The sequence below is a fragment of the Bactrocera oleae genome, chromosome X (genome assembly GCF_042242935.1).
Source record: "Bactrocera oleae isolate idBacOlea1 chromosome X, idBacOlea1, whole genome shotgun sequence".
NCBI lineage: Eukaryota > Metazoa > Arthropoda > Insecta > Diptera > Tephritidae > Bactrocera > Bactrocera oleae.
Window position 1 is genome coordinate 23,545,585 of NC_091541.1, and position 25,954 is coordinate 23,571,538.

General features: G+C 35.6%; 1 protein-coding gene across 6 annotated transcripts in view; it reads right to left on the reverse strand.

Annotated features, from left to right (window-relative positions):
• Positions 1-25,954, reverse strand: part of Zyx (lipoma-preferred partner zyxin) — a 412,145-nt gene that overhangs the window by 50,541 nt on the left and 335,650 nt on the right. For 5 of the 6 annotated variants that reach the window (XM_070112677.1, XM_070112673.1, XM_070112674.1 and 2 more), the window contains one exon: positions 20,900-21,248. The exons of the other annotated variant lie outside the window; for it this stretch is intronic. In XM_070112677.1, the coding sequence (XP_069968778.1) occupies positions 20,900-21,248 (349 nt within the window). The remainder of the gene's footprint in view (positions 1-20,899; positions 21,249-25,954) is intronic. 6 annotated transcript variants of the gene reach the window in all.

Here is a 25,954-nt window from a genome sequence, read left to right on the forward strand (position 1 = left end):
TGTATAGCCTCTGATTATAGTATATAAAAAATCGTATATTACCTAGCTTTCTGTTATTTGTTACAAACAACCATTAAGTGAACAAAACTATAATACTTGTACAAGTACGTACTATTTGCCACATGTTCGATACAAACGGTGAGATACAAAATACTTACACTAACAAACTTAATGTCATGAAATGACAACGCAAACGTTCTTTAAACTCCTAAAATTCAAAGGGTTAAAAGAGAGAAATTTTTTCAGGTATTGGCAAAACTTTATCTTAAACAAGTAAGGAAGCGCTAATTTCGGATGTAACCGAACATTTTATACTCTCGCAAAGTTGGTATGGTATGGTATAATAGTTTGAGATTTCTTTATATATTTTAATAATTAAAAGTAGGAACTGTTGCCTCAGTTATTTACATTCACGGTGAAATTAATTAGATCAATTTGTAAACTAAGTTTACTAAAATTATGCGAAATCGTTCTTGTATTTTTTGTATTCGCTTATAATTGCTTTTTTTTAAATGCATTACAACTGTATTGAGGAGTATGAGTATAATAATAAATAATAACAACTTTAAAAATTATATTTTGATATTAATTTTATATAATATTTACAATATTAAACATAATTAACATTTAAGACCTAACATTTTTATAGAAACTCTTATACATTAAAGTACATATAACCAAATTAAATTTCTTTTCTATTATTTAATTTATTAATTTCTATCATATATTTATACAATAATGTCTTATATAATTATACAAATTATACATATAATTTAAAATTTCTTAATTAGATTATTTACAAATTTTTCTTAAAATTGTCTTAGAAACTACCGTCAAAATTGCTATACCATTCTAATTCGAATATATTTGGAAAAAAACTGAGAACTATTGCACTAAGTCTGAAAATTTTAGTTCGAAATAGAGACACAAATACTGTCATGATTGCTGTGCACTGTCTCAAAAGTAATTGCATTAACATGGGAAGGATCCATGTTTAAAAATGCCCAATCAATTTGTGTAACGGCAGGTGTAGTTGAATATTTTACACCAAGCAGGGAACTGCTTTTAAAACTTTGCGGCCTGAATAAATTTTCTTCACAGCCTTTAGTTCTATAGAGCTAGCAATATAATGCTTTGCAAATATTTATTATATTATAATGCCCCGTTTATTTCTGTTGCTTGTTTCCGTGCTATCTATCCTCAGCTCGTTAATTGGAGTAAATCCTGGTATATCAAAACCTTAGCAAGGATAAGTCCTAGTTTCTACAGCACATAAAATATCTGAAGATAGCATCAAACAGTCGCTTGTGAGCGTGAAGACTCTGAACAACATGGAATAAAATTTGATGTCCTGATGTTCGGGAAATCATAAAATTGAAACTTGTTGTCAGAGCTTTATTTGTGTTCAATTCCGTTAGTTCCCTAAATACAGGATCCGATTCAGGAAATTTGTTAGGAGGAATAAAATTTCCTATGATGAATAGACCTTCTGCAGTAGTAGCTCGACTACAAGCGACATATATTGAAGCTCTAGGCATTCCAGGTCGAGTATGAACTACAACTTTATTATATGTGGCACCCTGGACCTTATGAATAGTTATTCCCTCAGCCGGAAGAACTAATATCTTTCAATTGAAATTTGTTCATTTCTTTTATATTGAAAAGATTTTAGAACTTTTTCAATTGGTGTCCAAGAACTTTCTAAAGGATGAGGCTTTTTTGATCGTGCTATCAAACCATCAGAACGTTCCAAAAATTTAATCCACAGAATTGTTGGAAAAGATCAATGAAAATCAATTTGCATAAGTTGTCCAGCTGCCGATTTGTCTCTTCATTGGACCAAAATAAATGTATGGCATCATCGGGAACTTCTTCGAAATTAACTACTCGTGTTTCAATGAGTGATATGTCCTCATTTGTCATAGTACCAGATGCCATATGATTTAATGCAATTGCAAAGGCCTGATCCTCCCGTTGTCTCATTATCTCTGTTAATTCAAAGTATTTAAATAAATCCCACAAAGGGGAACCAAATAAAATGATGTATGAATCATTGGGATTAGGAGAGAATATCCACCTACCTCCAACAGGTGAGAGTTGCTTCAAATCACCAAACACTATGATCGGTATACCACCGTTTTGAAAATTTGTTTTAATATCGCATCAACAGAGCTAAACATACGAGCACCTACCATCGATATTTCATCAATTATGATTAATTTTAAATCGATGTCTGGAATACAATGAATTCACTGTGTCATTGCTAAGTGGCATCAACTCTCTATTCAACTGATTAACAGGTAAAGAGAATATTGAATGAAGGGTTATTCCACCTATTCTGAACGCAGCTTTACCCGTAAGTGCGCAAAGAAGAACTTTTAAGGAACTTGGATTGAATCCAAGTAGAGAATTGTAGAATTTTAACGATGGTGAAGAACTTGATATATTGCGGATATGAAACGACTCTTACCTACACCTGCACCGACGCCAATGAACTCATAAAATGGGCGATTTGTTTTTAGCTGGTGCATCAAATGTGTCAAATAGGTTCTTTGCTTAGTATTTAGACTTTGAACTAAAGAAAAAAATTCCTCAACTGGTGGCCAAATGAGTTACAATTCCCGCCCCGAAGAACTCAGACACACAAGACAACACTGGCACACACACCACACACAACACCCACACACCACACAAGGATCTCTACACAACACACCGAACAAAACATCTGTCCTCGAAGCGGACAGCCTCTTCTCTCAGCGACTGCCGATCAGCAAACATCGAGCTTTCCTTTGGCGCGTTTTATCGTCAATAAGTTTATATTATTTTATTACCTCTCCACTGGTATGCGACCAGGGAGTGAGTGCGTCAAGATAACCTTTTTTATAATTTCATATTCAAATAAACATTTTCGAAACGGAAAAACATTCAATTTTACTCTAATTTGCACACGCGGAAGTATAAAGTGGCAAGTAAGTGGTAAGGTAGCATTGGTCCTTCGAGCCATTCAGAATGGCACTATTGTGAATAAAAAATAAAAAAAAAAGAATTAATATATATGTATATATAAACGGAGAAGTCAACAAAGCGTACTGGCAAAAAAAAAAAAGGCAGAAGACAAAAAAAAAAGTGCAGTGACCAGAAAAACAAAGAAAAATATATATATGTATGTATATATACATATGCTTTGGTGCATAAAACAGTGCAGTGGCCACAACAACAAGGAAAAAAATATATATATATATACATATGCTTTTTGTGGCATAATTAACAGTGCAGTGAACAAAAAAAAAACAAAACGGGCGCGGAAAAGCAAAACACAATCAACTGAAAACGGGCGCGAATCAAAACCCATATATATGTATATACATATTACCATAAAACGGTCGCGAAAATAATACAACAAAAACCAATCAAAAACCTCAAGGTCCCACATCCCAGGAAAGGATTGGATACACCTACAGGCATCCACATACGAAATACAGGCTATAGTCCCCAAAATCCCTTGACGGATATTCAAGTGAGTTGTATCGATTCCGTTTTGTACCTCATTACTGAAGGGTATATGTATATTTATTACGGTTTTCAAAAACGGTTACTAAACTGTTTTATTTGCGGTATTTCGGGTTTTACCGAAAAAATTTAGACACATAATATACATATATATATTATATATATATATATATATACAATATTATATATATGTATATAATTTATATATAATATATATATCTAAATATATATATATATTTTTTTTGCCTAGGAAAGCTTACCTTCGTGTTTAACACAAATATTCTAAATCCAAAACACAAACATATGATATGCATATATATGAAATTCAAGTACTCTACTTGCAAAAATATCCGGCAATACCCCTGATGCTTGATCAAGTAATATGCAGGATTGCCTAAAACAAGTAAGCTAAGGCAGATCAAAAAAAAAAAAAAAAACACACATATACATATACCCACATAGCAACATATAACGAATAAAAAGAGATATAAGAAGAATATTCTCAAAAAAAGACTCAAGACTCTCATTACATACATATTTACATATTTTGCACAATATATAACAAAATTTTTAGCAACTTATAATTTTGAGCGCATGCAATATTATTAACATATTTTACCTACAAAAAAAAAGGGAGAAGAGAGAGAAAGGTAAAGAAAATACAAAATTTTTAAACATATAAAATATACGCACATTATTTTACTCTTATACATACGTACATATTTACATCCAATACCGAGAGTGCATATTTACGAATCGTAGTGTACATACGATTACTTTGTTGCTAATTACGTTTATGCGCTCTTTCGTAACTGAGAAACAACGTCCGCTCGTTTACATACGTACTTATACAAGTACGGGACATATTATTATACCCTACTAGGGTACCACTACAAGTTAAAGAACTTCACAAAACGAATTCTTAACAAAAAAAAAAAATTAAAATAAGTATTTATATTTCTATAAATAAATTAATAACAATAATAAAAATTGTGAACAATATTACATACATTGCTTCTATACAATTTAATTCAATATATTCCAAAGTCCAATTTGGCACATACTCGGCAATATCCCTTGTTGTTTGGCAAACAAAAAACAAGTAGGATTGCATATATATGTAAAAAGTACATTGATCTCTTATACGAGCTCTCATTGACATATACTAATTCACTTATAGGTATACCCTATAACGCATACCAACACAATAAAGATATAAAAATAGATATTGCAATTTGAATAATTGTTGAAATAAACAATATAATCGAGATAAATAAAAAAAAATACCGTAACAACGAAACACGCTATCTTATTTAATCCGATTTAAAAAAAATAATAATAATAAAAATAAACCGATTTACTAATTCTCTTATTTAGATAAAAGAGATTACGCGTTAAAATTACGAATTTCGCTTAAATTTAATCAGTTTACACTGAGAGAAATCATTTGATTATTTGAATTTTTTTTTTTTTTTTAATGAACGCAGATTCGAAAGATTCTAAATCTACACAATTATTAAGAGTACCAAAAATGATTTCGGACGAAAAAAGTCCATTTACACCTGCAGAAGCTACACGCTCAAAGCAAGGTGCTACAAAACAAAAAAGGGGGAAAGACATTACATACAGTAAATTCATTGCTGAGAGTGACAGTTTGATAAGATACTGCACTCGATTTTCATCTGCTCCGATTCAAGATAATTCTGAATCGGCATTAGGAATCAAAAAAGAAAATCTCGACAATTTTTGGATACGTCTACAAGCTTCATATGACGCCATAGTAGAATCTGACGAATCAGATCTACCAGAAAATTTTAAGTCCTCGGCTTACGCCAAATATGAAAACTGCTTAGACCAGTTCGAAGACACTAAAGCAATGATTTCCGATCAGCTGAAGCTAATAAAAGCAATTGCACCTACTCCACATCAGCGAGTAGAGCTGCCACAAGTACAAAGTTAAGAGGCAAGTTCAGGCATCCATCTCAAGGTGCCCGCATGTGACACAGAAATATTTCATGGTGGTTATGAACAATGGCCGTCCTTCCGGGACATGTTTACAGCCGTTTACATGAACCACCCAAAATTATCAAATGCACAAAAATTGTATCACCTCCGATACAAAACAAAAGGTCAAGCAGGCGTAATAGTAAAACAGTACGATAATTTCAATTTGGCTTGGGAAGCTCTTAAATCTAGATATGAAAATGAGAGAATATTGGTCGATATGCAAGTAACGATACTAATGAACTTGCCTAAGATTCAAAAGGAAACAAGTGAAGAGTTTATAAAACTGCAATCCACTGTTTCTAATTGCTTGTCGGTTCTATCGACACAAAATATTCCCACAGACAGCTGGGACCCAATACTGGTAAATATATGCACCGCCGCTTTACCAGAAAAATCGTTAGTTTTGTGGGAGCAATCGCTCTCATCACGAAGAAAATGCCCCACGTGGCAACAAATGAAAGATTTCCTAACTACCCAATATGAAATCGCAGAAAGGGTAGATAAAAAAATGGTCAGAACGAAACCCGTTCAACATGACCTAAATAGAAGCTTCCACAGACCCCAAGCCAGTAGCAACAACAATTTAAATAGAAGCTTCTTCAAAAATCAAACGTTCACATCCGAACAGTACAAACAAACGTCATGCGAACTATGTACAGGAGGGCATAAGCTCAAATCTTGCGAGAGATTCAAAAAATGGAGTATTATCGACCGAAACAATTTTGTAAAAACAAAAAGACTTTGTACAAACTGCTTGTCACATGCGCATACACTTAAAGAGTGCGAAAGCAAATTTAATTGCGTTTATTGTCATAAACGACATCACTCTATGCTTCATTATAACAATTTTTCCAGATCACCCCAAACAGCGCAAATATGAAAAGAGCCACGGGTTTAGTTGCAACAGCAAATCCCGAAGTGCTAAATGCACCATGCTGCTCAAAGGCAATAAAAACCCAAACGCTACACAGCGAAAATCAAAGTAGAGTACTACTACCCACAGCAGTCGTGTCCATCGAACACCGCGGAGAGCTGTTTAAACTTAGAGCCTTAATAGACCAAGGATCACAACGATCTTTCATAGCGTCTAGGGCTCAAAATAGGCTACAACTGCCAACAAAACTAGCCAATTTTGAAATCACGGGAATAGGCGGAAGAGTTGTCCAAAATTCAAATAAAATCTGCCCCATTACCCTAATTTCCCCCCAAGCGGATAAGCACATACAATCAGAAGCTATAGTCTTACCGCAACTTACAAATATGCTTCCAAGCTATCACATAAATAGCAAGCATTGGCAAAAGGTTTCACACCTAAAGCTAGCAGATCCCAACTGCAACACTCCCGCTCAAATAGACCTTTTATTAGGCAGCGATCTCATACCACAGATAATACTCGAAGGTATTGAGAAAATTTCAAATACACTTCTGGCACAAAATACTATTTTTGGGTGGATCCTAAGTGGACTAGTTTCGGAACCAGTTACCACCATGACCACTCAGGTTGAGGAAATCTCAAACGAATACCTCAATTCACAATTGAAAAATTTTTGGGAGTTAGAAGAACTCCCCCCCCCATATCAATTACAACTCCAGAAGATCAGTATTGTGAAGACTTTTACAAAGCCACAACTACTAGATTAGATAATGGTCGGTATGTCGTACGACTACCACTAAAACAACAATTTCCCAACACATTCGCCTTAGGTCACTCTCGCACCTCTGAAATACAGCAGTTTCAAATTATGGAAAAAAACCTACTTAAAAAAGGCAAACTCAAACCAGTATATAGCGAGTTGGAAGAATACCTCCATTTAGACCACATGGAGGAAATAAGCCCATGCGAAAAAATCATCAACGGCAAATACTACTCATTTTACTTGCCGCACCATGCAGTAGTAAAACCAGACAAAAAAACAACTAAAGTAAGAGTTGTCTTTAATGCATCAAGATCCACCAGCTCGGGGAATTCGCTAAATGACATTCTATTTACGGGACCCACGCTCCAACCATATTTAATGCTCCTCATATTAAATTGGCGTATATTCAAATACGTATTTAACGGAGACGTCGAAAAAATGTATAGACAAATAGTCGTACATAAATACGATCAAGATTTTCAGCGAATTATTTTCCGAAAATCTCTCAATAGTCCACTCCGCGACTATATCTAGCCATCCGAACACTGCACGAATTGGCAGAAAACACCAAGTCAGAATTTCCGCTGGCAACTCAGGTGTTAAAAACACAAACGTGTGTAGACGATATCTTGTCTGGAAGTCACAGTCTTCCACAAGCATACGAGTCACTATCACAAGTGATACAAGCCCTAAATACCACAGGGTTTCCGTTGAAAAAGATAACGGCGAACCACCCTAATATTCTAAAATATATACCACATGAAAATTTGTTAGATACTAATTTCCTTAAATTCGAAAAGGAAAGTACAACAAAAACTCTGGGAATCCAATGGAATGCGATATCTGACCAGTTTTCATACACTACAGAGTCATCATCTGCATTATCTGCCATAACAAAGCGGCAAATCTTATCCTCTGTGGCAAAACTTTTCGACCCCGCAGGATGGCTTTCGCAAATTATGATACAAGCCAAAATCCTAATACAAGAATTATGGTTAGATGAAACCGACTGGGACGAACAAGTAAAACCACTTCGTTTAGAAAAGTGGTCCCAGTTTGCGAGCAATCTAAATGATAAAGTCGAACTACACGGCTTCTGTGACGCTTCTGAAAAGGCATATTGCGCAACTATATATGTTCGCACACAAAGCGACAATGCGACTACATGCCACTTACTAGTAGCAAAAGCAAAAGTGGCTCCTTTAAAAACAATAAGTCTACCACGACTTGAATTATGTGGAGCGCTACTACTAGCCAAACTCGTGTCCATTGTACAAACACATTTAAACATGGCACAATATAAATTATATCTATGGTCCGATTCCGAAATTGTACTAGCCTGGTGACCACCACATGCATGGAAGACGTATATTTCCAACCGAACGTCTCAAATACTTGACTTAGTAGGATCAGCCACTTGGTGACATGTAGCCAGTGCTGACAATCCTGCTGATCTAGGTACAAGAGGGTGCAAACCCCTGCACCTTGTCACCACCACCCTCTGGTGGAATGGCCCCCGATGGTTAACAGAATTTCCTGATTCTTGGCCACAATCGCCCATGCGCAATATAATTGCCCCAGAAAATCGAAAAATCGACTCCTTTCATGCAACATCGGATGATACTGACATCCTTGAGCGATTCTCATCGTTCCCCCGAGCCCTGAGAGTAGTTGCCTACATGATCAAATTTATAGAGCAGCTCAAAACTAAAGTTAACGGAACACCTCCAATATACCCCCAATGCGATACATTAACGCACCTACACTTACAAAAAGCAAAAGGCGCTCTTATCGCATCTACTCAAACGCGCTACTTCAGCCGAGAAATATCATTGCTAAAAGATTCGAAGCCAATCGATAAAAAGAGCTCAATTTTAGTACTAAATCCATTTCTGGCACAAAGGGTTTGCTTCGTGCGAATGGTCGGCTTGTCAACTCCAGCCTGACATACAACGAACGACATCCCATAATCATACCAGAAAAAGCACGGCTTGTCACATTATATCTGCATTATGTCCACATACTGATGCTACACGCCTAGCACCGCCTCATGCAACAAATAGTCCGCCAAGAGTTTTATATTCCCCGTCTTAAGCCTCAAAAAAAGAAGTGCATTTACATGTGCAAAATTTGCACAACGTACAAGCAAAAAATGCGAACGCAGATAATGGCAGCACTTCCACCTGACCGCTGCAACTTTGCTCTGCCCTTCACAACAACAGGTGTCGATTTTGCTGGGCCTTTCCAGATAAAGGCATCAATACTTTAATGAAAGGCTATGTGGCAGTTTTTGTTTGTTTTACGACAAAAGCTGTTCACCTTGAGCTATGTACAAATCTGACGACAGAGGCTTTTCTCGCGGCATTCGCTCGCTTCGTCGGACGGCGTGGTTTTCCTTCAAAAATAATAAGTGACAACGGCAAAACGTTTATTGGAGTCAAAAGAGCCACTGAGAAACAGTTTGTGGACTTTATCAAACAAGTCTCACCTGAGATTGTACAGAAGTACGCACCTCAAGTTATTAATTTGCAGTTTATCCCCCCAAGCGCTCCTCATATGGGTGGTTTATGGGAATCAGCTGTAAAAAGCTTCAAATCCCACTTCAAAAAAGTAGCTGGAAACTACAAGTTTAATTATGAAGAATTCTCGACCTTATTAATTCGAATTGAAGCCGTTCTCAATTCACGGCCACTAACGACACTCTCGCAAGATCCCTCAGATCTCACAGCCCTAACTCCAGGGCACTTTCTAAAAGGAGCACCCATTCTGGCCATACCTGAGCCAGGCGTGGAGTCGCTATCCTTACAAAATAGATGGGAAAGAATTAAAATTCTCCATCATGATTTCAGCCGCCGATGGAAGGAGGAGTATATAAAGGACCTTCATAAAAGGTACCGCTGAAAAACTCCCGAAAAGGCGCCAAAGCTTGGAGATTTTGTCTTAATTAATGACGATTGTCTTCCCTTTACAGAATGGCGACTTGGTTGCATAGAGAAGCTACATCATGATTCCGACGGTTATATACGAGTAGTTGACCTCCGTACTCGAAACGGAACGCTAACCAGGCCGCTCGTTAAACTATGCTTCCTGCCTACTATGCTAATAGCGAAAACGCATGTAGTAAACCATCCGTTTAATAATACCTACAAGAAAAAATCGAAATATCCGTCTAAATAATCGAAAACAGAAATAAAAAACCGCAAATATAATATGACATATTACAATCATATATACTAACAAAATAATGGGTAGACTAATACGATCACCAAACCAAATAAAGTTGGTCACATATAGAAAGATATCCATACTCTATACCACTGAATCGTAACTAATCACGCCTTTTTCTCCATACAGATAGATATGGATACTGAAATGCATTCCACCCCAACGCCAACAATGCGATCGGCCATCACTGTGCCTCGCCTTGGGATTATGCCAACCGCGGCGCCCCGAACACCAGCCGCAACCGCACCGTCAAGCACCGCTCGTAATAGTATTCGAGCATCCGCAGCCGTTCCGTCTCCACCTGAGGCGCCCCATCGCATCCGATGCCCCCTTTGTTGCCGTCCCCACAAGTTGCAGCACTGTGGGCTCTTCAAGGGCATGTCGCCGACACAACGCTAGCAGGTTGCCCAGGCGCATGGGCATTGCAACAATTGTCTGGCACATACACACACGACGCAGGAATGCGACTCCGGTGCTTTGTGCCAAATGTGTGGCAGGCAGCATCACACGTTGCTTCACCGTACTCCGAGGCGAGAGGTCAGTTGGCAGCCTGCCCCACGGATCCGCGGTGCAAACCGACCGCAGCAAGCCAATCGTGTGGCACGTCGCCAAAGAGCGGCACCCCGATCGGAGTCCCGTCCATGGCGTCAGCACAACGTAGCACCGACTAGGCGTAGGCCGAACTATCGCCGCACGTCCGGAGTCAGCAACGTTGTGGCAACGTTGCAACAGCTACAGCGACTGCTAGGCTGAACATTCGCCTAGGGGGGCCGGGATGGCCAAATGAGTTACAATTCCCGCCCCGAAGAACTCAGGCACACCACACACAAGACAACACTGGCACACACACCACACAAGGATCTCTACACAACACACCGAACAAAACATCTGTCCTCGAAGCGGACAGCCTCTTCTCTCAGCGACTGCCGATCAGCAAACATCGAGCTTTCCTTTGGCGTCAAGTGGCAAGTAAGTGGTGGGCTTAGCAACTGGAATTAAAGGGGGTAGTTTAATAAGTCTAATATTGCAATCAGATTCAGTGCCATTATATGTTGAATCTTCACCATGCAAGTCCAGCAAATTTATATTTGGGTTTATCTCTGGAGGTGCCAACACTCTGAACTCATTTTCATCATATTTTCTTTTATTTTCCTCAATTAGAATATCATGTGTTATGCAAGTCTACTCATTATCGTTTTCAATGAGATCTTGTTGTTGATTCCGCCAAGGACAGTAAAGCATTACCATTTCGCGGAAATACTCAACTCTGGTCAACTCTGGTCAAAACTGGGTTAAACCTTCTATACCGAATTATATAAGGTATGGTACGTTTTTCAACAAAACCGCTACCATCTTTAAGAGGCATGACAACCCCGCTTTCTGATAAATTATCGTCTTCCCTCTCTTCTTCTTCATGATCATTGTCTTGTGATCTTCTACTAAATTTAAAATATTTATACCTAGATGCAAAATTAGCTAAACAAAGAGTTTCTAAATGATCGCATCTTTGAACATAACAGTCTAAAATACCGGCTACGAATATATCAGTCGAACCTGATGGAAGGTTCTGAAGTTCCGCTCTAGGGTTTACCATTCGAACACGTTCCTCAGGTCAAGAGGTATTTATAAATATTTCTGCATTACTTGATTCCGAAAGATGGAGCCCAATGCAGCAATATACTGCTTCTTGTGCAGATATTTCTGTGCCTGATATAAATTTGTGACCTATATGTTTACGTTTTTGCTTAACAGTATAATTTCCAGCATTAACCTCTGATATAGCTTCATTTAAGAGCCTAGAAATTCCCCTGTTAGACTTGTTAATATAATTAATTAGATATGAACAGCAATCATATGCATCCAGTATTTATTGGATATCCATATTTGTCCTATGGAGTTTTAAAATCAGAGGATTATAAGCGTTTATAAAACGATCCTGTAATTTTTGGGTTTTGTTATAATATATTTGACCTAAGGGCTAACAAATAGTCATCAAAAGACATATTAATTCTACTATCAGACAGGAAATGTTCAAAATCGTTTAAATTAGAAAAGTCTTCTGTGGTCATATTTGAATAATTTAAAACGTTTTGAATTTTGAAAAAGTTTTTCTTGTGTCTTTCCGATATTTTGACTTGTTTCTGTAAGAGGTAACAGTATTTGCGTTGAATGCATTGGTGGATATGGTAAACCAAAACGACAAAACTGCTGTCCTATTATTTCTCTGGTACAAGACCGACTGTGGTTATGCTTTTGATAACCCAAATAATTTTCTAAGTGGCTGACCGAACCATCTGTAGAAATATAATTGTTAATAAAACTAATGATATCATTGAATGTCTGAGGATCCTGAAGGTTGATCTTGAGAGCAATATTAATCCAATACATGCCATGTAGATGCGGGGAACCTCTCTGTTGGAACTCCACTCTCCAGTAGAAATTTCTGACAAAATGCTCTCAAAAAATGTCGGCATTCTCTTCAAAAAATTTAAGAATTTGTCGATAGCGGTTGTCAAAATATCTAGCACAAGTAAGCGCATCTGACCGAATTAAGTGATATCTATCTTCGGTTCATAAACTGTTGGCTTCCTCTTCTGAAATATCTTTAGAATCAACAGTTTTCGAGAGGATGACAAAAAGCTCAACCCATTAAGATCCTTCAGCCGATAAAGTGATAAAGACGGTTTGCCTTTTTCTGCTCAGCTTCCCAGTGCGCAGGTGAGGATCTAACGCCTTTCAAAACCTTGTAACCATCATCGTGTTGAATCAAGTTTTGAACAAAGTTTTCGTTTTATAGATTTTGGGCCGTAACTCGGTTGCGGCCTGAAAACTTTCTAAGGCAAATGGATGAACTATTCTTAATTTGAAGCAGTTCTAATTTTTTGTAATCATAGAACAACTTTGGAATGGTACACGCTCTTCTGTTAAAACGGCGAACTTTAGAACGTATTAGCTTGCTACATGTTTCAAAGCATTTACGTTTCTACCCAACGTATATTGTTCCAAATGACAACTCTTCTGAACTATTATCTTGAATTATGTCAATTGGTCTCTGTCCTTCACCTGGCGCTATAACTAAACTGTTATAGTCTAAGTTTTCTACAGGAATATTGTCCAAAAGAGTTTCTTGACCGCCTGGATTTAGGTCTGAAGGTAAAAGGCCCGTGGGAATATTATTAACTGAGCGATTTTCATGAGGGATTTGTTCCGCATGAAAAGATTCAACCAATCGGGAATTCTCTGCAGATGCAACAAACGGAACTTTTTCTTGGTTTATAAATTCTGAAATCCAGTTTTCATTGATATGTATATTGTGCTCACGATACAGACGAGTATTTACTAATAACTGCAAAGCTTCAATAATCTTTGCGAGGCGTATGGTATCGATCATGTAATCAAGATTGTATTTCAAACGCCTTCTTAAGTGAATTTGTATAACATGAGCCTCATCAAAGGACCTTGGTAGAGATGAATAATGTTAACAGAAATTGGTATATTGACAACAGCACCTTTGAGCAAATCTGACCTTGATATCCTAACGGACGGATTGTCATAAAAGGGAATCTAGGCATTATGAGACGTTCTTTAATTGGGGTTAAACCTCTCAAACAATCCGGTATTTCAGGAAAGTCTAGACGGTTAGCTAAACATATTTTTGGAACGTTCTTTTTAACAATCGAATTTTTGCAAGTAGCACAAAAATTGTAATTTCCATCTTCTGAAATAAATTTTTGCATTAAAAAGAAGGCGGATGCAGCATTCGGGGAATCTTGCGCAATAATTTCGAAATTTAATTTGCGAACTTGGTGTGAAAACCATAATCCGCAGGCAACAAATACATATTTCAGTAGGGCCCTTATTTATATTTTGGAAATAAATGTTTTTGAAATCTTAATTAAATTAAATTAAATTGCCACTATTATCAGTTTCTAAAACATTATTTTCTCTCATTAATCGGATTCGTTGGGACTGCCGTTGGTTTTCAATTCGCCTATTGAGTGGGTTATCTCTACGAGGGCGAACTTGACCTTTTCTAAGACGTCTCTGATTCCAAATTTCTTCCCTCATACCCCTTCTACTAAGCTGTCGACGTTGTGTTTCTTTATCACGCTCTTCTCTCCTTATTTATTTCTTCTTTCATGTTCTCTTCGCATTTGATCACGAATGCGCGCTGAATTCCTATACTCAAGATTTCTTGCGCGAAGTTCTCTATGATCCCTAGTGTTCCTACTTTGCCCATCATAACCTCGGGATTTTCTCGACGAGATCTATGACCTCGAGTATTTCTTATTTGCTCTTTAGAGCGAATTTGTAGATCTTGCCCCCTTGTTCTATGTTGAACACTATTTACAACTTGCTCAACATATCGTAAGTCGGGATTTTCTCGACGAAATCTATGACTTCGAGTAGTTCTTATTTGCTCTTCAGAGCGAATTTGTGGACCTTGCCGCCTTGTTCTATCTTGAATAGAATTTACAACTTTCTCAACATATCGTACCTCGGGATTTTCGCGCCGAAATCTGTGTCCCCGAGTATTTCTGCTTTGCTCTTCAGAGTGGATTTAGGGGTTTAGATTTCTTGCCCTATGTTGAACAGTATTTAATTTTTGTTCAAAAGATCGTACCTCGATATGTTGATTTGTATTGATAATTTGTTCGGACAGACGTACATCGGAATCTAATCTACGATTAACGTGACTTACAGTATTTTGTGAGTGCTCACTATCTCATACGTCTTCTATTCTGAAGACAACTTCGTAATACAAATTTTCTACTTAATAAATAATAAATGGCTTAATATATAAAATATTATACTTATATATAATTCTTATATAATTCCGTCCGTCCGGCTGTGAAAGGTTGGATCTTAGGTGCTGCTCTCTTTCATTGTAATTGAGTCCTTGTTATGACTCCTTTTCTGTTCGGTGTATACGTACTATGGTATACTGGTGCACATATGTAGAAGTATAGGTGTTTGCTCGCCACTGTATATTATAATAGTTTAAACACTATACCTATAACTAATGCACTGAAATTAGTTTGAAGAAAGCACTTTGATGGTCAAGAAATCTAATGTAACTGAAACTACAAACACAGTGTACTGATATTTATTATACTCTAGCAATATGTTGCTACAGAGTATAAACGTTTTGTTATGATATATTTTTGTACACGCAACTTACGTGCTTTTGTATATGTACCTATATATTACTTAGATATTCACGAACATAATAATACTTAATATTTAGTTATATTTATATTTTAGAAATTAGTAGTATATTTCATTGTATTGAAATTAAGTGCTCGGAAAACCCTAAGTAAATTTCTTTTGTCTAACGCTTTTTAAAACAGGGGGATCTATGGTACCTATTTTAAAAGGTCAGCCCATGAAGGCTAAATTAACAATAACTTACATATAATTACGTCCGGTATACACATATGTAGAGCAGCTATGTAGATTTTCTTCTTTCTGTCTTAATATCTAAACGTTTCATAAGCTACCAACGGCGCTGGAAAATGTAATTTTCTTGAGTTTACAGTTCACCTCATGACCTTCATATTAAAATGTGTCGCAAAAATGAAATAATAGACAGTTGAAGGTAGTATTAATCCGATTTTAGCAATTTTTGCCAATACCACATACTACTAATATGCCACAGACTAATAAAATCCTCCCACTGTTTCATTAAGGTCCCCACATCACCATCACTAATCATATGGAGTAACGTCAGACGAATGTTCGAAAATCCTGATATTAGTTACATGGGGGCTAGGTAAAATTTTAGGTCTAGGTCTCTTAGCTAGGTCTATTTTAAGTACAAAGATACCTTGTTATGAGTAACACACGCTATCTCATTTTCATTGAGATAACTCACATATTGGCCGATACACAAGTATGCAGTACAAAGTCTCGCGGAAATTCAAAAATCTTTATATTAGGTATATGAGGTCTATAAAAACTATTGATCTGATTCAACCCATTTTCGACACAAAATCATACAATTATCGAGAGTTTCTTTTATTTATTTTATTATATTTATGAATTGCAATTATATATCTTACACACTGACCGATATTTTCGGTAAAGAGTCAACTATAGGTACTGGGGTCCACATATTCAGTGGTTCGATTTAGACAATTTTTGGTCACAAGGTGGCATTCTTGATTTGAATAGTGGAAAGTGAAAAAATCAGGTGGAATTTAAAATGGTGTTATATGGGAAATAGACGTGGTTGTAATCTGATTTCGCCAATTTTCGCACTATAACATATAAATATAAAAAGAATGTTATGTACTGAATTTGGTTGAAATCAGTTAAGTAGATCCCAAGATATGGGTTTTCACCTAAAAGAGGGTGGTACCACGCCCACTGTCTAATTTTGAACGCGGTGCCTATTAAATCATCTCATACCATCCCAGAGATAAAATTTAATGTCTCTGATTTATCTCGCTTGTTGTAGTTTTTAACAATACCGTTATATGGGGAGTGAGCGGGGTTGCCACCCGGTTTCATTTCATTACCATGGATAGAGGTACTAAAAACATTTGTTCTTAGTGAATTTTGTTGTTATAGCTTTAGCAGTTTAGGAGATATGCCCATTAAACCTATTAGGGGCGGAACCACGTCCAATTAAAGAAAAAATTTTAACTGCATATGCCCCACTACAATATGATCCTGTGTACCAAATAACAGTATTGTATCTTATTTGGAGCTTAGTTATGACAATTTATTTGTTTTTGATTAATGGCATTTTGTGCGCGTGGCAGTGGTCCGATTACGCCCATCTGCAATACCAACCGTCTTACGGTACCGAGAAACATGTGTAGCAATTTTCATAAAGATATCTAAATTTTTACTTAAGTTACAGCTTGCACAGACGGACGGACGGGCGAACAGAAAGTCACCCGGATCTCAACTCGTCTCTTTATCCTGACCATTTATACATATATACATAACCCTTTATCTAACTCGATAAGTTTTAGGTGATACAAACAACTGTTAGGTGAACAAAACTATTATACTCTATAGCAAAAGGTTGCGAGAGTATAAAAATATTGCGCAAAAGTTCAAAATTTATATACGACATGTATATTAAGACATCGGGGCCGATTATAGTCACAATCTGCAATAAAATATGTTCTTTTAATTTTGATAGGATAACCGTTTATGAGGGTTAGAATCAATTGTAATCATTATTGGCACCAGATCGCGTATTTATCAAGAAATATGCTTACTTAATTTCATTTGAATGTCCTACAAATGGACCGATATTTATGCCCTGAACAGCGTATATTAAGTTTGTCACGAAGTTTGTAACACCCAGAAGGAAACGTCGGAGACCCTATAAAATATATACATAAATGATCAGCATGATGAGCTGAGTTGATTTAGCCATGTTCGTCTGTCTGTCTGTCTGTATATATACAAACTAGTCCCTCAGTTTTTAAGCTAAAATCTTATCTGAAATTTTGCACCTGTCCTTCTCTCACAAAGAAGTTGCTCATTTGTCGGAACGGCCGATATCGGACCACTATAGCATATAGCTGTCATACAAACTGAACAATCGGAATCAAGTGTTTGTATGGGAAACTCTTTCATTTGTCGAGGTATCTTCACGAAATTCGGCATGGATTATTATTTAAGACAACAATGTAAACTCCAAAAAAATTATTAAGATCGGATGACTATAGCATATACCTGCCATACAAACTGAACAATCGCAATGAAGTGCTTGTATGGAAAACTCTTTCATTTGGCGAGGAGTCTTCACGAAAGTTGGCACGGATTATTATTTAAGGCAATAATCTAATCGCCGAAGAAATTGTATAGATCGGATGACTATAGCATATAGCTGCCATATTAACTGAACGTTCGAAGTAAAGTGCTTGTATGTTAAATTTGTTTATTTGACGAAGTATCTTCACGAAATTAGGCACGAGTTATTGCTTAAGGCAATAAATTATTCTCCGCAGAAATTGGTAAGATCAGATCACTTTATCATATAGCTACCATACGAATTGAACGTTCGGAATCAAGTTCTTGTAAGGGGCCTTTGTATTTGTGAAGGGTATTATAGCTTCGATGCAACCGAAATTAACGTATTTTCTTTTTTCAGTATAAAATCAGTCAAAGGCACTGAGGCCCCCATATTCGCTATCAAGAGGCTTAAAAAAATTAGTCTAAGTTTTTTTTTTACAATGTTTCATTTTTTTACGTCATTTAGATTTACCTATGAACTTGGTTTGCGGTTAAATGTAATGTTTCCGACTGTTTTCGTTAGACAATTATGCCATTATTGATAGTTTTCAACATAACTTTTGGATAGGAGATCAGCATGGTAGTTATCCGACTTCACCCATTTCCACACTGTGTGAAATGCTAGCAGAAATTATTTCTATCAAACTTTGTCCATACAGAAGTTGTATATGCACTGACTCTATTAGGAACGGACCACACCCCTTTGCAGCATTATTTTTGACTTAGTTTTAGCCCTTTATACGATTAACGACATTTTGTGGGCGTGGCAACTTTCCGATTTGACCATCTGCAATACTAACCTCCTTGGAGCACCAAGGAACATCTGTTCCAAATGTTATCAAGATACGTGTAATATGAAAAAAACTAGTGTAATCTGTGCAACAAAACCAAATGAAAGGGCTACTGTCTTCCCTAAATAAAAGCGGCAAATTACTGTCAAAAATTCCTTAGGCCCATAGATTTTGAATAGCGCATACCAAAATAACGCGACTTCATTTGAGCGTTTGAAAAATTCAATTTAGACAGCGCTTTAAGAAGTAAAGTTGGCTGCAAAAAAACGAAGAAATTGTAATTTTTCCGAAAATTTTCTGACGGGCGATGTTTAATATTTGTACAATTTATTATTACTAATTGAATTCATATTTTACTAACTTTAGAATTAAAGTGAGAACTTGACGCAAAGTTGCTGCTTTTATTTAGCGATGCCACGTCGGCGTTAACGCTGAGAGGTACAAAACGTTCCGCTCAACTATTTAATTAGGTATACCAGTTACTTTGACATCAGAGTAAAAAATTGACGGAGTGAATGACTTATTTAAATCGTACAGCAAGTCACAAAACTTTTTATTTATGATAGTTAAGAATCATTTGTTTATTGGTTAATTTGAAGCAATGAATGAATATGTTGATATCTGCGCAGTTTTTGAAACAAAAACAAGAGAAAACGTTAACTTCGGTTGCACCGAAGCTATAATACCCTTCACAAAGGTTCCTTCTAATAACTTTATTCAGAACTAATTTCGTGAATCGGCAATAAAAAACAAATTTTTTTTTCATGCAGGAACTTTACTCCGATCGTTCAGTGTATATGATAGCTATATGACATAACGATCTTAACAATTTTTTCGGAGATTATATTCTTGCTTTAACAAAACACTCATGCCAACCTTCGTGAAGATACCTCGTCAAATGAAAAAGTTTTTCATGCAAGCACTTTACTCCGATCGTTCAGTTAATATGGCAGCTATATGTTATAGTCATCAGATCTGTAAAATTTCAGATCGATAGCTTAAAAACTGAGGGACTAATTTGCATATATACAAACGGACGGATGGACAGACGGACATGGCTAAATCAACTCAGCTCATCATGCTGCTCATTTATATATATTTTTTATAGGGTCTCCGACGTTTCCTTCTGGGTGTTACAAACTTCGTGGCAAACTTAATATACCCTGTTCAGCGTATAATGACATATAATCACTCACACCATAAATGATAACACTTTACTTCCACTGCAAATTAACGATAACATCCAAAACTTGCATTAAGGAGTATAAAAAATTAATATTTTTGTACAAATTGAGGGCTACTTGAGTAACCTAGGGCGTAATGTTTTATGAGTTGTAAGTCTTTCAATGTTATAATTTTAATTTCAAGTAAATAAATGCGGGTCTCCAAGTACCCGATCTAAAAATGCAGTTTAGAGACAAGTGCGTTTGAAGTTTATCGTGCTGAAGCTGACTGACTCGAACGCTTCGGCATTACAACAAATGGAACAGAGAACACATTTTTTCAGTATTCTCCCAATTTAATAATATTGTAAAAAATTTTAATTCGCAGGGCCTACATCTATGTATTGCTTTTTATAGATTTTCTCTAACTTGATCGAATATCCATTGCATTCGAATTAGCTGCAACTGTCCACGTATAAAAATTGATTCAAGACAAAAATGCTGCTGCCAAAAACAAAAAAAATGTTACGGCAATTACGTAACAGACTCGAAGACATTCAAAACAGAAATAAAATTTAAATGCATGAATACTGTGTTTTAGTGTTAAAATTGCACAAAATCTATCTAATCGATCCTATGTAACAACAAATTTTTACCATTGTGTGAATAAAGCTTTAACCTAAATATAGTAATAAGGATTTATTAAGCATCCTGGTTTCCATTGTCAGATTGTGTTTCACTTGATCCGAGCGCAGCCGTCTCTAAAAATCGCCTTACATTTCGGTACATTGTTAGAATCTTTACTTACTTGTGAAAGTCGGCTATGCAATAATTTTGATTCGTTGCATCTACAGTAAATGGTATCCCATCAAGGTTATTTCCACAGATTATGCACGTAAAGCATTGAGGATGATAGGGTTTGCCAGTAGCGCGAAGTATACGTTCCATTATCGGCTTCATGCATACTGAACATTTCTCTAAAGTTTGCAAGTAGTCATATTCACAAAACGGTTTTCCATCCAACGCATAAAATGGTTTACCCTGCAGATTCACCGTACATTGCGCACACGTGAAACACCCGATGTGGAAAATTTGTTCCATAGCCGTACAACCAGAGTTCTCTCCTATTACACGTCCATTGCACTTGAAACACGTTCCTGCAAATATTACACAAATAACTTACTCAATGAGCATTAAATAGTACCATATGGGATAAACAGTCTTTGGCCTGACCAAGAGAGCGCGCCGCAAACAAAATATACATAATTAGCTTAGGATACTAACCTTATTTAGAACATTATTTCTCTCAAAATGATTATACCCATGGAATTTTTATTTAAACTAAAAAAATAAATTGAGAACGTAAAATAAAATTGAATGAGATAAAGTGACAAACATGGGAGGAAAAGTCCTTGGCTTAACTTTGATCTTTGATCGTCCAATCGATTCAATAATCAACAGCTAAAGCATTTTCGCACCAGAAAACAATGTCTATTGAAACACGAAATTCACTTTTCTAATAACTTGAAAATAATTTGATGAAATTCTATGCAACTTTGGCATTCCAATACTTACAGTTAAGGTTAGTGCTCTAAAACAAGGACAGATTTCTTTGTAACCCAACTGCTCAGTCAGACAACACACTTTTCAGTCCATGTATTTGAATTCAAAAGGTAATGAAGTTATACATCTTATTGTCTCGAAAAAAATTGAACATTTCGATGTAAGTATATACTTTGGACTATCTTTCATCCGAGTTTTATTTCGGTTGAAATATGAATTACCAATTGTGTGGCAATACTTTTCTTCACTATGGTGAATAATTTTTTTTCCTTTCTTCTTTTGTGTCTTTATCCTTTATCATTCACTCCGATTTCAAATGCCAATAAAGATGGTTTAAAATCAATAGGTTTTGGGCCCAAACCACGTGTGAATAAAATAAAATTTAATAAATCGTTTTCCTTAGTTGCAAAAACTGTGTGTCGGTGTACGCATAAAATACAATCGTTTCTGAATACTGTGTATCGGTGCAGATATCAATCGAAAGAAAAAATAACAAATTTTGAACAGCCAAGATGAGTGCGTTTTTTTTTTCAAAATGAGAAATTGGACGAGTCTAATTACGCGTCATGGTCGGTGCAAATGAAAAGCGTGTTAATACACTCCGACTTGTGGGGAGTTGTATGCGGTCGGAAAGTGAAATCAGAGGAGTTCACGTGGTTGCAGAAAATTTTTATGCAATCTTAGTATCAAATTAGATCGATGGTGATGGTCGGGATGACAGCAGCGATAAACGAAATACTGTAGCAGTTGGTCCTGGAAAGTAGTAGAGAAATGGCGGTCCTACCCCACTTGGTGAAATTAAAACGGATGACGAAAAAATCGATGACGTAATTTATGGACGGCCCCTTTTGCGGTTTGTGGTTTGCGGTTTTGTAATTTGCGGTTCTTGCGGTTTTGCGGCACAACTGTATACTATTTTGTGGTTATGTAGTATTTTTTAGTGCTTACACAGATAGACCTGCATTACGCAGTAAGGGGTTGGGGCGGTTTGGGCGAAGGGGGATCGGTAATTGTTGTTTGGGGATTGTAGACCTGGGGCGCTCCTTTGTAAGGTAAAAGCAAGCGGACGCGTTTTAACTAAAAGTGTGTGTATGGTGGGAGTTTTTTCGTATAGTAAAAGTGCATGAGAATTTTTTTAAAGCACATTTTGTTGATATTTTTAATTTAAGTGCAAGTTTGTATGTACATTTTAGAAACCACATAAATAAGGAGCATGAGAATTTTTCGAAGCCATGCACTTTAGTTGCATGAGAGTTTTCTGAAAGCACATTTTGTTGATATTTTTAATTTAAGGTGCATGGGAATTTTTTGAAACCACATACATAAAGTGTATGAACATTTTTTGAGAGCACATTTTGTTGATATTTTTAATTTAAGTGCAAGTTTGTATGTACATTTTAAAACCACCTAAATATGAAGATTGTTTATTTCGTTTTGTTCTTAACGAACGTATAAAAAGCCTACCATTAAAAATATATTTCATTATTAAAAATATATTTCATTAAGAGAAAAAAGATTAAATTGACTAATTTAATAAAAAATCGACTTCTACAGCTGTTGTATTTAAGTTCTGGAACAACCTACTACTATAATCAATTTATGAACGAAAATCAAAATATAAGCAGCTTTAGAAATTTTGAAAATAGTAAACAGTATTCTTGAGAGTCCAGGTGTTTTCCATCGACATTTCAATTTAGTTTACGGTAATTGTGAAATTCAATTAAATGCTCTTATTATAGCAATCATGTAAAGCGTACTTTAAATATCTATTGCTTTGAATTTTCGGAAAACAATACGGAGAAATTACATGAACGAGAAGCATTAAATAAGCGCGCTTCATACGATTTAAACCCAACAATAATTAATGTTGATCGTTATTATCAAACATTGCATATGAAAATTCAGTAATCCAAGACATGTCATCGACATCAGTAGATATATTTAATTTTATTAAAAACTTTAAAACATATTCTGCCTAAAGAACAGAAGAAAAGACTTTTGGATATTCATTCCAAAATCGAGTATAGAGATAAATTAAATTAAATACAGAATCGTTGCGGTGAACATTACGAACACTGCGTTTGGTCGAGTTCTAATTGCAAAAATGATCCAGACACTTGAGATTGCACATTCTTAAAGCGCCGTCTGCTGGATGAGGAAGCCTACAATATTATGGACACTTATATTAAAATTTATAACCAATTTCGCTGTAAACATTGTAAATAAATCCCATCTGAAAGTACTTACATATTTTTGTAAAAAAAAAAACACCTCTTTAAATAAAAAGAATTTTTATTTTATTTTTTTTTTAATGTTAAGAATGTGGTATATGTGGTTTCATAAAATTCTCACTAATTTTTAAATAATCTTTTTAACCAAATTTGTAAATGGAATATATTCATACATTTTATCATGGATAAGTATACAAACAGCAGCGGTGTTATCAGGGACGGATTTATTAAATTTTAGTTCAATCTGAATATCGATGGGGTTGCTTTTTATATATTCATTTTTATGTGTTACATCTAAAACAATTATTGGAGCAGTTTCAACAAATTGAATAACATAATAACTTTGTTGAAATTTCAAATACATGTCATATAATAGAGCATATCGATTTCGTTCAAATTTAATATTAAGATCATCATATGGATATGTAGTGGAGTTAAGGTGATCTTAATCATCTAATAAGTCACAATATTTAAATTTATTTTCATTTTGAAATCCCAAAAGACAATTCCTTTATAATTCCACCAAACTGATAACAAAACCTTCTTTTGATGAATACCAGCTTTTGATGTTGTTTGAGCTGGTTCACCTGGCCTGCTCCACGATCTTTTCCGCTCGATATTGTTGTAAACAACCCATTCTTCATCGCCAGTTATCATTCGTTTTAAAAATGGATAATTTTTATTACGTTTCTTTAGCAAATCGCAGCTGTTAATGCGATACGTTAAATGCGTTTCTTTCAGTTCGTGAGGAACCCATGTATCGAGTTTTTGAACATAGCCAAGTTGTTTTAAATGATTTTCAATGCATGTATGTGATACCTGAAGCTTCTCTGCAATCTCACGTGTTGTACTGTGACGATTCAAATCGATTATTGCTTTGATTAGGTCGTCATGAACTTCAACTGGGCGACCAGAGCGTTTTTCATATTTGAGTGAAAAATCACCGGAACGAAATTTGGCAAACCAATTTTGACACTGCCGTTCTTCTTTACTTACAACAACAAAGCCGTATTTATTTCTCCAAGACTCGATACAAATTTCTAAAAATGTATAACATATCTCCAATAACATGCTCATTATAGATATGCTTAAGATTCATTTCATCCTGCGTGAACACAATAATGTTGTTTGCATTATCACGAATTAAGTGTTTAGGAATTTTTGTATAAGTTTGGCATAAATAAAAAGAATCAAATGTTTTTATGACGACCAGCTTAGGATACTAACCTTATTTAGAACATTATTTCTCTCAAAATGATTATACCCATGGAATTTTTATTTAAACTAAAAAAATAAATTGAGAACGTAAAATAAAATTGAATGAGATAAAGTGACAAACAATGGAGGAAAAGTCCTTGGCTTAACTTTGATCTTTGATCGTCCAATCGATTCAATAATCAACAGCTAAAGCATTTTCGCACCAGAAAACAATGTCTATTGAAACACGAAATTCACTTTTCTAATAACTTGAAAATAATTTGATGAAATTCTATGCAACTTTGGCATTCCAATACTTACAGTTAAGGTTAGTGCTCTAAAACAAGGACAGATTTCTTTGTAACCCAACTGCTCAGTCAGACAACACACTTTTCAGTCCATGTATTTGAATTCAAAAGGTAATGAAGTTATACATCTTATTGTCTCGAAAAAAATTGAACATTTCGATGTAAGTATATACTTTGGACTATCTTTCATCCGAGTTTTATTTCGGTTGAAATATGAATTACCAATTGTGTGGCAATACTTTTCTTCACTATGGTGAATAATTTTTTTTCCTTTCTTCTTTTGTGTCTTTATCCTTTATCATTCACTCCGATTTCAAATGCCAATAAAGATGGTTTAAAATCAATAGGTTTTGGGCCCAAACCACGTGTGAATAAAATAAAATTTAATAAATCGTTTTCCTTAGTTGCAAAAACTGTGTGTCGGTGTACGCATAAAATACAATCGTTTCTGAATACTGTGTATCGGTGCAGATATCAATCGAAAGAAAAAATAACAAATTTTGAACAGCCAAGATGAGTGCGTTTTTTTTTTCAAAATGAGAAATTGGACGAGTCTAATTACGC